The sequence below is a fragment of the Chrysemys picta genome, chromosome 10, assembly GCF_011386835.1.
Source record: "Chrysemys picta bellii isolate R12L10 chromosome 10, ASM1138683v2, whole genome shotgun sequence".
Classification (NCBI taxonomy): Eukaryota; Metazoa; Chordata; order Testudines; family Emydidae; genus Chrysemys; species Chrysemys picta.
In genome coordinates this window covers 32,153,095-32,167,890 of record NC_088800.1, presented here as the reverse complement: position 1 = coordinate 32,167,890, position 14,796 = coordinate 32,153,095, and the positions used below count along the sequence as shown (strand labels likewise).

The 14,796-nt window shown below is 43.9% G+C and overlaps 1 protein-coding gene across 10 annotated transcripts in view; it reads left to right on the top strand.

Moving 5' to 3' along the window:
• The first annotated feature begins 907 nt into the window (after positions 1-907).
• Positions 908-14,796, top strand: part of ICE2 (interactor of little elongation complex ELL subunit 2) — a 56,556-nt gene continuing 42,667 nt past the window's right edge. For 8 of the 10 annotated variants that reach the window (XR_010591056.1, XR_010591053.1, XR_010591054.1 and 5 more), the window contains exons 1-2: positions 908-1,175; positions 3,212-3,316. Coding sequence is in view for 3 of the 10 variants with exons in the window: in XM_008164085.4 (XP_008162307.2) it covers positions 1,147-1,175; positions 3,212-3,316 (134 nt within the window). In the remaining 7 variants the exon portion in view is untranslated. The remainder of the gene's footprint in view (positions 1,176-3,211; positions 3,317-14,796) is intronic. The other 2 variants (XM_042853820.2, XM_008164086.4) reach the window with 2 other exon arrangements.

The window sequence follows — 14,796 nt, the reverse complement described above, 5'->3', positions numbered from 1 at the left end:
ATTGTTTTGAACATTAATATATTTAGTGTTATTTAATATCTGCCCTTCAATAGAATGGTTTTAACTATATAATAAATACTTATTAATGGATGAAATTCCAATTTAAATTATTAGTTTATTTATTTATTTTAACTACTGGATGTGGATGCGGACTGGCCGCGTATAGTAACCAGGAAAGGGCAGGTAGTCACGCCTGTACATAAATAGGGGGTGGAGTCCTGGGGGGCAGTTAAGGGCAGGGGTCCCAGGAGAGTACAGTCAGGGGACAAGGAGCAGGGGGGGAGGGTTGGGGGTTCTGAGGGGGGGCGGAAAGTGGGTGGGGCAGGGGCGGGGCTAGGGCAGGACGGGGGCGGGGCTTAGGCGGGACTCCTCCCGTCCTCTTTTTTGCTTGCTGAAGTATGGTAACCCTACTTAAGGACCTGCTGCTGAAGACTCCACCAAGGGAAGTGGTGGAGTCTCCTTCCTTGGAGGTTTTTAAGGCCCAGCTTGACAAAGCCCTGGCTGAGATGATTTAGTTGGGGATTGGTCCTGCTTTGAGCAGGGGGTTGGACTAGATGACCTCCTGAGGTCCCTTCCAACCCTGATATTCTATGATTCTATGAGGGGGGACGGGTACATGCCTGTGCAGGGACCCAAACCCACGCCCACAGGGTACACCCGTTTTAAACTAACTGTGCTTTGAAATCACCGAGTACAAAAAAGCCCAAATAAGCAACCTCCAAATAAAACAAGCCCAAAGCCCTGCAACTCGCTGGCGATCAAAGCACCTTTTAAATAAAAAGTAGCCCACAATGGCCACGCTGCTGCTCAGCAAGCTTGGTCCGGAGGCAACCCCTGAGAGCCGCCCCCACGCCCCTGCTCTGCCGCTCGGGGAGGGAACTCCCTCCCGTGAATCCCCGCCCCCGCCGCGTCCCTGAGCGAAGGGGGTGGGATTGTTTACCCGGGCCTGCAATGTAGGCGCCGCTCGCTCTGCCCACACCAAAGATGGCCGCTCACGCAGCTGCAGTTGCTGCTCGAGCTCCTGCTCTGGTTGGCTGCCTCGCCCACGTGAGCCCGCGCTGTGCTGATTGGATAGCGCACTGAGGGAGGGGGTGGCTGGGGTCGTGGAAGAGGCAGTTTGCCGGTGCCGGGAGTAGCGCAGCCAAGATGGAGGCCGGTGAGAAGCGGCTCACCTGGTGAGTATGTGTAGTTCTGCCCCGGGGCTCAGGCCCTGCTGAGGTCGGGTCTCCCCCGTAGCGGGGTCGTGTAGCTCAGAGCCTCCGCGAGCCACCCGGTATCGCCCATCCCCTTGCTGCTGAGCTCGTGTAACCAACGCGCCTTCGCTGTAGCCTCGGAGAGTCCCCGCTCGCTGCTTCCACATCGCCTTTCCCGCTGCCCAGGTGCTCGGGGTCCCCGCACTTGGCCCGCTGGTGTGGACGGGGCAGAGGCGATCGCTGGAACCACCGCGTGCTCCGAGCCCCGGCCCGCTGGTGTGTAGCGAGGGTCTGGGTAAGAACTAATTAAATTTGATGCCCTGCAGTAGGAGCTGCCTGCCTCGTTGTTGTCCCCGCGATCGCCTACAAATAAAAATGAAACTGTTAACAACTGAAAATCGCCAATGCGGAGCAGGCAATGCAGTAGTCAAAACGCCAGCACCCTGTCTGTAGTATAACGCTCTCCCTCGGGAGCAGTGGTGGGAAATCTCGGGCAGGGGAGTCCATGGACACAGCAGTGCAATCTAGCAAGGGGTGGGACTGGGAGCTAGTCAATTCAGAGGCTCTGCTTCAAGCAATACCTACATTATCCCTCATCTGTGATAGGTGCTGGACACATCTGGGGTCACATATTAAAAATAATACACCTCTATCCCAATATAACGTGACCCGATATAACATGAATTCGGATATAACGCGGTAAAGCAGTGCTCCGGGGTGGGGGCTGTGCACTCCGGCGGATCAAAACAAGTTTGATATAATGCAGTTTCACCTATAACACGGTAAGATTTTTTGACTCCCGAGGACCGTGTTCTATCGAGGTAGAGGTGTATCTTTCTTTCTCTCCTTCATTCCACCTGCATCTTTCACATAGGGAAGGGGTTGGTCAGCAGTTAATTGAACTAATGCTGCAATACTAATGCACCTATAGTAATTTTATATAATGTTTTAAATTGTCATCTATTAATACAGCTCATAGATGTGGCAGTGATTTTTGCAGATGAATAAAGTGAGATTCTTTCCCTAACAAGCTTTACAGCTTTGATACTCAAAGAGTTGTGCAAGTGCTTGACTGTAAGCATATCATAAGCCTTTGCAAGACCAAGGCTCATACCTACAAATGCTTATTTTAGAGAATGACAAATTTTATGTTTCATGAAGAAATCACCCACTAATGAAATACCAACCACCACTGAGATGAAAAATAGGATGTGTTTGATATGTCAGACCAACGCTACACAGTAGGACAAGAAGTTTAGGACAAAAATTGAAAAAATACCTTATCTGGTCGAGATTACCAGACATATTTTAAGTAGGTGGATTGTAATTACCCTTGATGCAGTATGGTTATTTAGCAGGTAGTGGAGGAGAGAGGAAGAAATTATAATTATTTGCATTACTTTTATTCAGAAGAATCCTAAAGTACTTTATAAATGTACACTGTGGGCGCCCAGAGCAATGACTGTCACCAGTGTGTGTGTGTTGGGGGGACTGGGTCCCCCTGACATGCTGCCGCACTGCAGCTTCCAGTGGCTATTCAACAGTGTAGGAAGATTCAACATTGTCAAAACTTTTTTTCCATATTATTTTCCAAATGGAATTCCAGTAAAATTGATCCAACTTTGTGAAGTGTTTCGATTCGAATCACAATATTCCAACAAATTATGGCTCCCTAAATTTTCTCTGACCTGCTCAAGAAATTTACCCCATCCTATCTGTAAACTTTCTTTTGAATAGTGAGGAACAAGTTCATTTTAATGTTGAAATGAAACATTGGGTTAGCTTTATCTGTCTAAGGAGGAGGAGGAGAGTGTGAACATTATAGATAACATTCTCCCCCTTTTCACACAGTATTATATACCTTATTTCTTAGTGGTTCAAAGAATCATTTTTCAAATTCTGAGTGTTTGGTCACTCAGATATTGTCCTTAAGTTGGCATCAGTAACCATATAGTCAATGTTGTGTTTTGTGTGATTTAACTGTAAGTACATGTTGTCTCTTTTTTTTTAAAAAACAGGAATGTTTCACCAAAAAATGGTGTTGAAGTATTTTTCTCACGAGACATTTATGAAAAATATTCCTTGTCTCCAACTATCTCTGAACTGTGGATTTTGTCAAACAAGTATGTATTTTCTTTCAGCTGTTGTGAGTATTATCCCTGTTGCCTGTCTGCTTCCTTTCAAAACCTGCTTTTTTCCCCTCTTATTTTAATTGAAAAACAAAACAGCAAGGGGAGAAAAAAACTTTGTTACCCAATATGTGAGGAAATCATTGGTTTGACAAATATGCACTGGTCTCTGCCCTCTTTCTTGGGACCTCATAAAGCAGGAGACCTCCTTGGGTAGTGGTCTGATTCTCTGCTTCCTCACTGATACCAAAGAAGAAAAACTCCTTTCACTGGCAACTTCCAAAGATCCTGCTTCCTGTGGCCTAACATATTTGGTGAGGCTGGCTGTGTCCCACTCCTTGACTCTCTATCTCATTTGGAGAAGGCTGGTGATGTTGTCTGAGTTAGAATCCCATTTATTCATGTCTTTTAAATCCATTTCTCTGTCTTCTGTCTATTCATGTCTCAAATAATTCTTTGAGGGGGTCAACAAGCATGTGGGCAAGCGGGGGTTCAGTGAATATAGTGTACGTAGATTTTCAGAAAGCCTTTGGCTAGGTCCATCACCAAAGGCTCTTCGGCAAAGTAAGCTGTCATGAGGGGATGTCCTCTCATGGATTGGTAACTCGTTAAAAGATAGGAAACAAAGGGTAGGAATAAATGGTCAGTTTTCCGAATGGAGAGAAATAAATAGTGGTGTTCCCTAGGGATCTGTACTGGGACCAGTCCTATTCAACATATTCATAAATTATCTGGAAAAAGGGGTAAACAGTGTAGTGGCAAAATTTGCAGATGATACAAAACTACTGAAGATAGTTAAGTCCCAAGCAGACTATGAAGAGCTACGAAAGGATCTCTCAAAACTGGGTGAGTAGGCAACAAAATGGCAGATGAAATTCAGTGTTGATAAATGCAAAGTAATGAACATTGGGAAACATAATCCCAACTATACATATAAAATGATAGGGGTCTAAATTAGCTGTTACCACTTAAGAAAGAGATCTTGGAGTTATTGTGGATAGTTCTCTGAAAACACCCACTCAGTGTGTAGTGGCAATAAAAAAAGCCAACAGAATGTTGGGAATCATTAAGAAAGGGATAATAAGACAGAAAATATCCTATTGCCTCTATATAAATCCATGACACGCCCACATCTTGAACACTGCATGCAGATGTGATCGCCCCATCTCAAATAAATAAATAAATAAAGATATTTTGGACTTAGAGAAGGTTAAGAAAAGGGCAACAAGAATGATTAGGAGTATGGAATGGCTGCTGTATGAGGAGAGATTAATAAAACTGGGACTTTTCAGCTTGCAAAATAGATGACTAAGAGGGGATATGATAGAGGTCTATAAAATCATGACTGGTGTGGAGAAAGTAAATAAGGAAGTGTTGTTATTTACTCCTTCTCATAACACAAGAACTAGGGATCACCAAATGAAATTAATAGGCAGCAGGTTTAAAACAAACAAAAGGAAGTATTTTGCCGGAGGATGTTGCGAAGGCCAAGACTATAACAGGGTTCAGAAAAGAACTAGATAAGTTCATGGCGAATAGGTCCATCAATGACTATTAGCCAGGATGGGCAGGGATGGTGTCCCTAGCCTCTGTTTGCCAGAAGCTGGGAATGGACTACAGGAGATGGATCACTTGATGATTACCTGTTCTGTTCATTTCCTCTGGGGCACCTGGCATTGGCTACTGGGCAAAATGGACCTTAGGTCTGACCTAGTATGGCCATTCTTATGCCTATTTACATAGATCCAGCAGCATGCTCGGCGCTTTAAAGGCGAGGTCACTGTCTTAAAGAGCAGCTTAGCTAAACAAACTACATTTAGCAGAAAAATGGGAAATGGGTTGCAATAAAAAGCAGCAATGATATTGGCACACATGCTGTTAATGCCACAACTTTTATTTCTTGGTGTTATTTTGCTAACACTTGTTGAAAGCAGGACTAGCATTTGTAAGGCTTAAGGGAGCTTTCATGCTATATGTCAGAGCACTGGATTCCAAATGAACAGAATACAGATTTGAGGTCACAGATTTGAGAGGTGTTTAGTACGTTAAGGCAATGTGACAGTCTGCCCTCTTTTCAGTAAACTGAGTATACATGTTGCTTTTTAATCCATTTCTCTGTCTTCTGACACTTTTTAAAAAAAAAAATGTATAGGATAAGTAATGTATTTTTTTTTTTAAAAACTGAATGTGTTTCAGAAACCAAATAATTACAGGAATATGTATAGTTTAAATATTTTAGCTCAATAGATACTAAACCAACTGTTTGTAAATCAGTTCCTTCATTTACATATATATATGTCAAGACCTGAGATCAGGTTTCCCTTCCTGTAGTGGCTTTTGTGGAGTATAGTTGTCCTAGTCAATCCTTGACCTGTCACTATATTGTGCTGTGGCTCTGCCCAATAGGACTTGGACTGATGCTATCTGTCAAATAGGCAGATAGAACCATCCTGTAGGAAGTACTTGCATTTCCCAAGACCTTGATGAAATTCAGCACTGACCGCCAATGAAATACCATATATACTCGTTCATAAGCTGATGTTTTTGGTAAAAAAGTGAAGCATCAAAGAGCGGGGGTTGGCTTATCAATGGGTCTACACCAAAATTTGATCATTTTAAGCACTATTGAGTTATTGAATTGAATATCTAATACACTGTTGTTTTGTTTACCTGGAGTGTTTGCAGGCACAGAGCCCTTCAGCTCCCAGTGGCCACAGTTCGCTGTTCCCAGCCAATGGGAGCCGCAGAAAGTGGTGGCCAGCATGTCCCTCAGCCTGCACTGCTTCCCACAGTTCCCATTGGCTGGGAACAGCAAACCTAGGCCACTGGGAGTTGAAAGACTCCATGCCTGCGGACGCTCCAGGTAAACAAAACGTCCTGACCTGCCAGCGACTTGTCCTGACGGGCCGGGAGCTAAAGTTTGCCAACCCTTGTTGGAGATCGCTGATGATGGAACGTCAGTTCTGGATTCGCTTCTTTAAAAATGTGCTAAAATTTTATTTTTACTTAAATTGTATATTCGTTATGTTATAATTGAGATAAAAGAAGTTTTAATATAAATAAAACGTATGGATATCGATTATACAATTTTTCTTCATGTCCGTGTAAACCAAGCACTTAAAAACATGTGCATCCTAAAGTTCAATTTTCCTAGTATTAGCTGTTTGCTTTTCCTAGTATTGTTCTACTACAGGACTATATTATAATTATTTTTATTGCGCGTACTTATATTGATCGTAAAATAATTTATTGATGTCAATACTGCAGCCTTTTAAAGTTGCAAAGGCTTTGTTTAGTGGACGAGATTGGCTTGAAATGAATGCTAAAAGAGCAGTGCTGCAAATCTGCATGACTTTTGACCCAGGCATTTCACAAAATGCTACACCTTACAAGCCAATCGGAAAAATACAATGAACAATAGTACTATGGCACTGGTGTCAGTCTGCTACTGTGTAATTTGATCTCTTCATGCATTTCTACCAATGGGCCTCGTAAGTCTCAAGCCAATCTAAAAATATAACGCGCATAATGGATGGAATCGGTAATAAAATTTAAATAGCCTGTTATCGCCGCATCTACAGGGCTGCTTTGAAATAAACAAAGAACAATAATAATTTGACAGTGATAAAGCAGATGACATTCCTATATAAAGTCCTACAAAATCTATAACTAAATTATTATTTTCTAAGATTTTCATACTAGTATTTAAAATGAACAACGGTGGAAATCAAAAGAAAATGGTATGCTTATCACGCAGCGTTCAAACTTGTTGAATATGCAGAAGCAAACAATAATTGTGCAGCTGCTCGTGACTTCTGTATCAATGAGAAGCAAGTAAGGGAATGGCGAAAAAATAAAACAAGACATGCCAAGAAGCAAGAAAAAATGTCCAACTAGGTGCGCTTCATTTCCTGAGCTGGAGATAGAGCTCAATGATTGGGTTGTTGAATGTCGACAAAATGGGTATGTTGTCATTAGAACTGGAATTCGTTTGGATGCTCTGCAAATGTCGAAAGATGACAAATACAAGTCAGTAAAGCTGTCAATGTTTGTCGCGTCAGCGGGTTGGTGTACTCGCTTCATGAACTGTCATGGTCTCTGTCTTTGTCAGCGAACAAAGATAGCGCAAAAGCTGCCAAGAGATCTAGAAGAAAAAATCAAATTTTTCCAAAGGTTTATTATAAAACATCGAAAAGAATATGCATTTGAGCTGTCACAAATAGGAAATATGGATGAAACACCGATGATATTCGATCTCTCGAGCAACAGAACAGTAACCATTGTTGGTGGAAAAAACAGTTTTAATTAAAACCACTGGCCATGAAAAAATCCATTTTATGATGGTTTTATCATGTTTGGCCAATAGATCAAAGCTCCCTCCTGTTGTTGTTTTTTTAAAAGAAAAACCTTGCCAAAAAACATGAAATTTCCTGCTCATGTCATTGTACGTGCACACGAAAAGGGATGGATGGATGAAAGTGGGACTATTGAATGGCTGGAAAAAGTGTGGAATAAGAGACCAGGAGCACTTTTCAGGAAACCTGCTATGCTCGTTTGGGACATGTTCAGGGCATACAAGACGGATGAGGTGAAAAATGTGGCCAAAAAAATGAAAACTACTTTGGCTGGAATACTTGGAGGCTTAACTTCTGTTCTACAACTGCTTGAGGTCTACCTGAACAAACCCTTTAAAGACAGGCTATGCAAAATGTGATCTGAATGGATGTGCTCAGGCATGGTGAAGTTGACAGAAGGCGGGAATCTTATGAAGCCTGAAATCAGTCTGGACGCCCAGTGCGTCAAGGACGAGTGTGAGTCCATTCCCTCAGGAAGGATAGAAAAATCATTTCAGAAATGCTGTATCAGCAATGCATTTGATGGGTCGGAAGACGATGCCATATTTGATGATGACACAACAGAGGCTGATGATGAGAAGGAATCGGAGTCTGAAGATGACACTGCCAACTCTATAATGACAAAGCAAGTACAGCTGTGACTGAAGCAGAGTTTAATTAACTGTTTGGTGAATCGGAGATTTATTCGGACTTTGAAGGATTTTAAGACTTTTTAAATAAGAACTTTAGAACAATATGAGACTTTAAAATCAGTAAATGGATATTTAAAACATTGAATGTAATTTTGAAGGTGAATACGTATTTGTTCAGTTATTAGTATAACAGGTTTTTCATTAGATTACATTAAAATAATTCTAGCAAAACTTTTGAGTGTTTCTTGTGACGCCTGTTTTTAAAATATAGCGGGGTCGGTAAACTTTGGCTCCCGGCCCGTCAGGGTAAGCCACTGGCAGGTCAGGACGTTTTGTTTACCTGGAGTGTCCACAGGCACGGAGCCCCTCAGCTCCCACTGGCTGTGGTTTGCTGTTCCTGGCCAGTGGGAGCTGCAGGAAGCAGCGCAGTCTGAGGGATGTGCTGGCCACCACTTCCCGCAGCTCCCATTGGCTGGGAACGGAGAACTGTGGCCACTGGAGCTGTGGGGCTCCGTGCCTGCGAATGCTCCAGGTAACCAAAATGTCCAGGCCCACTAGCGGCTTACCCTGACAGGCCGGGAGCCAAAGTTTGCCAACACCTGGAATATAGGGTCAGCTTATGAAAGGGTCATACAGCTTTTGCCATTTTTACCTATCCATCTTGTGGGGTCAGCTTATAAATGAATGGGCTAATGAACGAGTATATAGGGTACTCTGTATGCAGTAAGCAGTCTTTTGAGCCAGGTGGTTCCCTAATTTCTTTTTTGCCTAAATTCAATTTTAAATTTTATTAAAATGACTACCAAGACAAATTTGGTGCTGTGGGGTGGAGGAAGGAGTGTGTGGAGAGGTATTAGAGGATGAGACAGAGATGAGACTTACAGAATTGCTGTGATCAGGGGAGTTTGGACTTTGAGAAATAACTCATTCCAAATGGGAAATATTCTGTTCTTTTCCAGATACTCCAGGAATTTGTGAATCTCTCATATAGGGACCCCTGATAATATTTAACGGAGATGCCACTCTTCTATTCCCTCCCCATTGAAGCTGTAGCTGAGAAAAGGGTGGATTGCATAAAGTGAAGGGGAAATTTTTACACTGTCAGCTTAAATAAAGTATAAGTGCAAATATGAATGGAAAGGCCCTGTTGGATTATTTTGGTATGCACCCTGATGAAGATTTTGACAGCACTGCACAGTGAAATAATTTTGAAGTGCTGCCATTTAATTCTGCGCTGAATGTAGCCAATTTAAACTGCTAGAATTTTTTGACATTCCTACATTGGCAAATCTGAGTCAGCATCTTGTCGCTGCTGCAGCTTAATTAAATTTGCCAGTTTGTGCCACAAGGATGGACATATTCTTATATTCAGTGAGACAGCTGTGAAGTATTATTTAGAGTTGCAGACGTGGTACTGTTAGGTATGAATAGCTCTTGTGACATTTTTTAGTGCTGAAATAAATCACTAAAATATGTTTTTCCAAAATCAGCAATTAATGTTCATTTTGTTAACCTAAAATATGCTCATTTTTAAGCATAGGTATTGTAAATACATAAGGGCTAAGTAAGCTTTCTTATACTGAAGTTGTTTTAAGAACCAATCTTATTACATACCTTGCTTCCTGTTGCTAGGACCATTTCCTCCTCCATGCCTGTCCTCCTTCTCGTGTCCAGCCAGTGTTATCTTGCTTTAGTAACTGATTCCAGTACTGTTTAGTATTCTAAATGGAGCTCTCAATAGCATGCTTCGTTCTTGGGAAAAATCTTCTCTGCAGTCTGGACTTTCCCTGCTGTTAAAATCATATGTCTTCCATTTTAAAAGAGGCTTCAGTGTCGAGTACTTCTCTTTTACTATCATAACTTTGCTTCAGGAGTAAGTGAAGCCTAGTTGATTATAAGTTGTTGACACGCAGCTTAACAAACATAAGTAACAATCAAAGTGGTGTCAGACCCTGCTAGAACAACAGATGCAAAACGTGTCCAATGATACTCAGATTTCTCTGGTTCAGGAGCCAAATTAGTGGTCAGTATTACCCAAAAGAGCCACAGTAGTGTGAATTCATTGTTTCATTCACTATTATATCTATAATTCTCACAGCAACATGACTGACATCTTCTACAATTGGTTAATAACATAATAAAAATCTCCTGATTGGTTAATAATCAGTGTTTTAATATCATCTGCTGCAAAGAGCCACAGGAGACATATTAAAGAGCCACTTGCAACTCCTGAGCCTCGTTCTGAGTATCACTACTGTAGATAATCAGCACCTCTCACAACATACCTTTCAAGATCTATGGGTCCTACATATGCCTATAATATGTGGTGTATCTCATTCAGTGCACTAAATGTCCCAATAACAGTTATATGGGTGAAACAAGACAATCACCACGCTCTTGAATGAACTCGCACAGAAAAAGGATAAAAGACAAAAACATATCACCTGTGGGTGAATGCTTTTCACAGAGTGATCACTCTATATCTGATCTGTCAGTTTGCATCCTCAAAGGCAGCCTGCACAACACCTTAAAAGACGAACCTGGGGGCTTACATTCATAATGTTTCTAGAAACTAATAATCATGGAATGAATAGAGACACTGTTATAAGCCATAAATCCAATCTATAGCCCACTAATCCCCCATCCCCTCAGCTTTTTTTTTTCTCCTATGACTAGAGAGGTTTTAACAAGCCACTTCCATTTGAATGGTCTTTTGAAATAGGTGTTAATTACTTATGCCTTGCATCAACCTAGCTGTGGAAGTGTTTTCACTTAAATTTGGGTCCTGCTGGCATAAGTGCCTCTCTATATCGACTTAATAATACCACCTCCCGGAGCAACATAGGGTTTGTCTTCACTGGCAAGTTTTGTCGATGAAACTGTCAACATGAAAAAAATCGACAAAAGCAAAGTCGCCAAAGCGAGTTTACATTTGCTCCCTCTGTCAACAGATTGTTTCCACATTTGGGGCACCATTGTTGACAGAATGAGCAATGCACTGTGGGTATGTATCCCACAGTGCCTGGTGACACCATCTGTCACTAGGTGTTGTGGGAAGGCGGAAATGGAGCGCGGCGCATTCTAGGACATGCAAAATGTCCCATCATGCACCGCTTTGTGTCCCAGCCCTCCAATCGTTTCTGGCTTTCCTTTCGTGCCGTTTTTCCAACTGTTAGTCTTTGCAGCGTGCGCCAGCATCTGCAGTGAGAGAGGATGGATCCTGCACTTCTCTCCTATGCGCTGTTCACTGTTGTGAGGACATTGCGCAAGGCAGCAGAGTTACTCACAGAGTTACTGAGAGAGGATGAATCGCAGGCACCCGAGTGTGATATGGACAGCAGCAACTTATCAGTGCTTTTGGCATTCACAGAGCAGCTGCATATGGTAGACCGTTGCTTTTGGGATAGGGAAACAAGCACTGATTGGTGGGATCGCATTGTCATGCAGGTGTGGGATGATGACCCAGTTGGTACAGAACTTTAGGATGCGTAAAGCAACCTTCATGGAGCTATGTGCTGAGCTGGCCCCCGACTTGCAGCGCAAGAACACCAGAATGAGAGCTGCCCTTTCAGTAGAGAAGCGTGTTGCAATCACTGTGTGGAAGATGGCGAATCCAGACTGCTACCGGTCAGTTGCAAATCAGTTTGGAGTGGGGAAGTCCACTGTTGGGGCTGTATTAATCCAAGTGTTCAGGGCAGTAAATCACATCCTGCTGCGGAGGACTGTGACTCTGGGAAATGTGCATGAAATAGTGAATGGCTTTGCAGTGATGGGTTTCCCTAACTGTGGCAGGGCGATTGACGGCACACACATTCCAATTTTACCGCCAGACCACCTTGCCTCTGAATACATCAATAGGAAGGGATACTTCTCCATGGTGCCGCAGGCGCTTGTGGATCACCAGGGGGGTTTCACAGACATAAATGCTGGTCTGGAAAGGTGCATGACACACGCATCCTCAGGAGCATTGGCCTGTACAGAAAGTTGCAGGCAGAGACTTCCTTTCCAGACCACAAGATTACAGTGGGGGATGTGGAAATGCCCATAGTAATCCTGGGAGACCCGACTTACCCCTTACAGCCCTGGCTCATGAAACTTTACACAGGGCACCTGGACAGCAGCAAGGAGCGTTTTCACAACAGACTTGGCATGTGCCACATAGTAGTCAAATGTGCCTTTGGCCGTTTGAAAGCTCGCTGGAGGTGTTTAAATGGCAGGCTAGACCTTACGGAGGATAATATTCCCGTGGTCATAGCCGCGTGCTGCACTTTGCATAATCTGTGTGAATCTAAGGGTAAAATGTTTGCTCAGGTGTGGAGCACTGAGGCAGAGCGCTTGGCTGCACCGTTTGAACAGCCAGATGCTAGGGCTGTCGGAGGAGTCCAGAGGGCTGCTATTAATATCAGAGAGGCTTTGAGGAATCACTTTGACAATGAGGGGCACTAACACATGTCTGCTTTGGAGTTGCTTCCCTGGTGTATCCATGTATAATTTTGGGCCTCAAGATCCATGCAACAAAATGCTTTAGAAGCCTGTTCCTGAGAGTGAATTGATTGCTATACGCTTTTGTGGAACACAGAATAAAAACTCTGTACCATTATATACCTTAGCCTTTATTTATTGTTAAAAAGGGTAAAATCTCACAACTGTGTGTAGCTCCATCTATCATTGTGCAAGCTGTGAGAGGGGGTGGAGTGCTGGGGAAACTCAGGAGTGCTGTAAAGTGAAAAGGAATGTGTGGGCATAGAGGGGGGTGGGATTGGCAAAGAACTGTGCATGTGCTGCAGTGGAGGTCGTCCACGGATCTGCTCAGTCTGCAGCTGTATCAAAGACTTGAGCATCTTTGTCTGATCCTCCATAACTTTTATCATCTGCTCTGTCGCTTGCCTAGCAAATGCTGCATTGGCTTCCCAACACTCTTTGTGTTCCCTGGTCTGATTCATCAAGCTGCAGATCTCGATGTCCATCAACATCTTACTTGGCCATGCAGATTAGCTACACAGGGCAGTGTCCAGCTCACATAAAACACTACCTGCCTCCCACTTTTCGATTCCCTACACAAGCCACAGCAGCTTACCCAGCGTCTCATCTGCTTCCTGCTCCACATAGAGCACTTCTGGAGTGGAGAAAAGTTCCTGGCTGCCTGCCCCACCGGGAGACCCTGCTGGGAGCTCCACATCCTCTTCTAGCTTCACTTCTTCATCCAGAATTTCAGCCTCTAGCTTACCCCCTCTTTCTGCTGCATCCAAAGTATCCACGGGGCTATCGGTAGGGTGACCAGGTGTCCAGATTTTATAGGGACAGTCCCTATTTTTGGGGTCTTTTTCTTATATAGGCTCCTATTTACCCCCACCCCCCACCCCGTCCCGATTTTTCACACTTGCTGTCTGGTCACCCTAGCTATCGGCAATGGAGATGAGGTGACCACCGAAGATAGCATTCAGCTCCTTATAGAAGCGGCAGGTCTTAGGTGCACCACCGGAGCAATGGTTTGCCTCCCGCGCCTTATGGTACGCCTGCCTCAGCTCCTTTATCTTCGCTCTGCACTGCTGCGTGTCCCGATCATAGCCGTTTTTGCACAAGCCTCGAGAAATTTGCCCATATGTGTCCCGATTCCTATGGGTCAGTTGCAGCTGCGACTGAACAGACTCCTCATATACTGATCAGATCCAAGAGCTCAGCGGTGATCCAAGGAGGAGTGCGTTTGGTGCGATAGCCAGCCATGCTTACCTGGAAAGCTCACATGGGAAGCCAGCAAGCAAGAAATGAGATTTAAAATTCCCAGGGCTTGCAACGGGGAGGGGTGGGTTAGAATCATAGAATCATAGAATATCAGAGTTGGAAGGGACCTCAAGAGGTCATCTAGTCCAACCCCCTGCTCAAAGCAGGACCAATTCCCAGCTAAATCATCCCAGCCAGGGCTTTGTCAAGCCGGGCCTTAAAAACCTCCAAGGAAGGAGACTCCACCACCTCCCTAGGTAACGCATTCCAGTGTTTCACCACCCTCCTAGTGAAATAGTTTTTCCTGATATCCAACCTGGACCTCCCCCACCGCAACTTGAGACCATTGCTCCTTGTTCTGTCATCTGCCACCACTGAGAACAGCCGAGCTCCATCCTCTTTGGAACCCCCCTTCAGGTAGTTGAAGGCTGCTATCAAATCCCCCCTCATTCTTCTCTTCTGGAGACTAAACAATCCCAGTTCTCTCAGCCTCTCCTCATAAGTCATGTGCTCCAGACCCCTAATCATTTTTGTTGCCCTCCGCTGGACTCTTTCCAATTTTTCCACATCCTTCCTGTAGTGTGGGGCCTAAAACTGGACACAGTATTCCAGATGAGGCCTCACCAATGTCGAATAAAGGGGAACGATCACGTTCCTCGATCTGCTGGCAATGCCCCTACTTATACAGCCCAAAATGCCGTTAGCCTTCTTGGCAACAAGAGCACACTGTTGACTCATATCCAGCTTCTCGTCCACTGTGACCCCT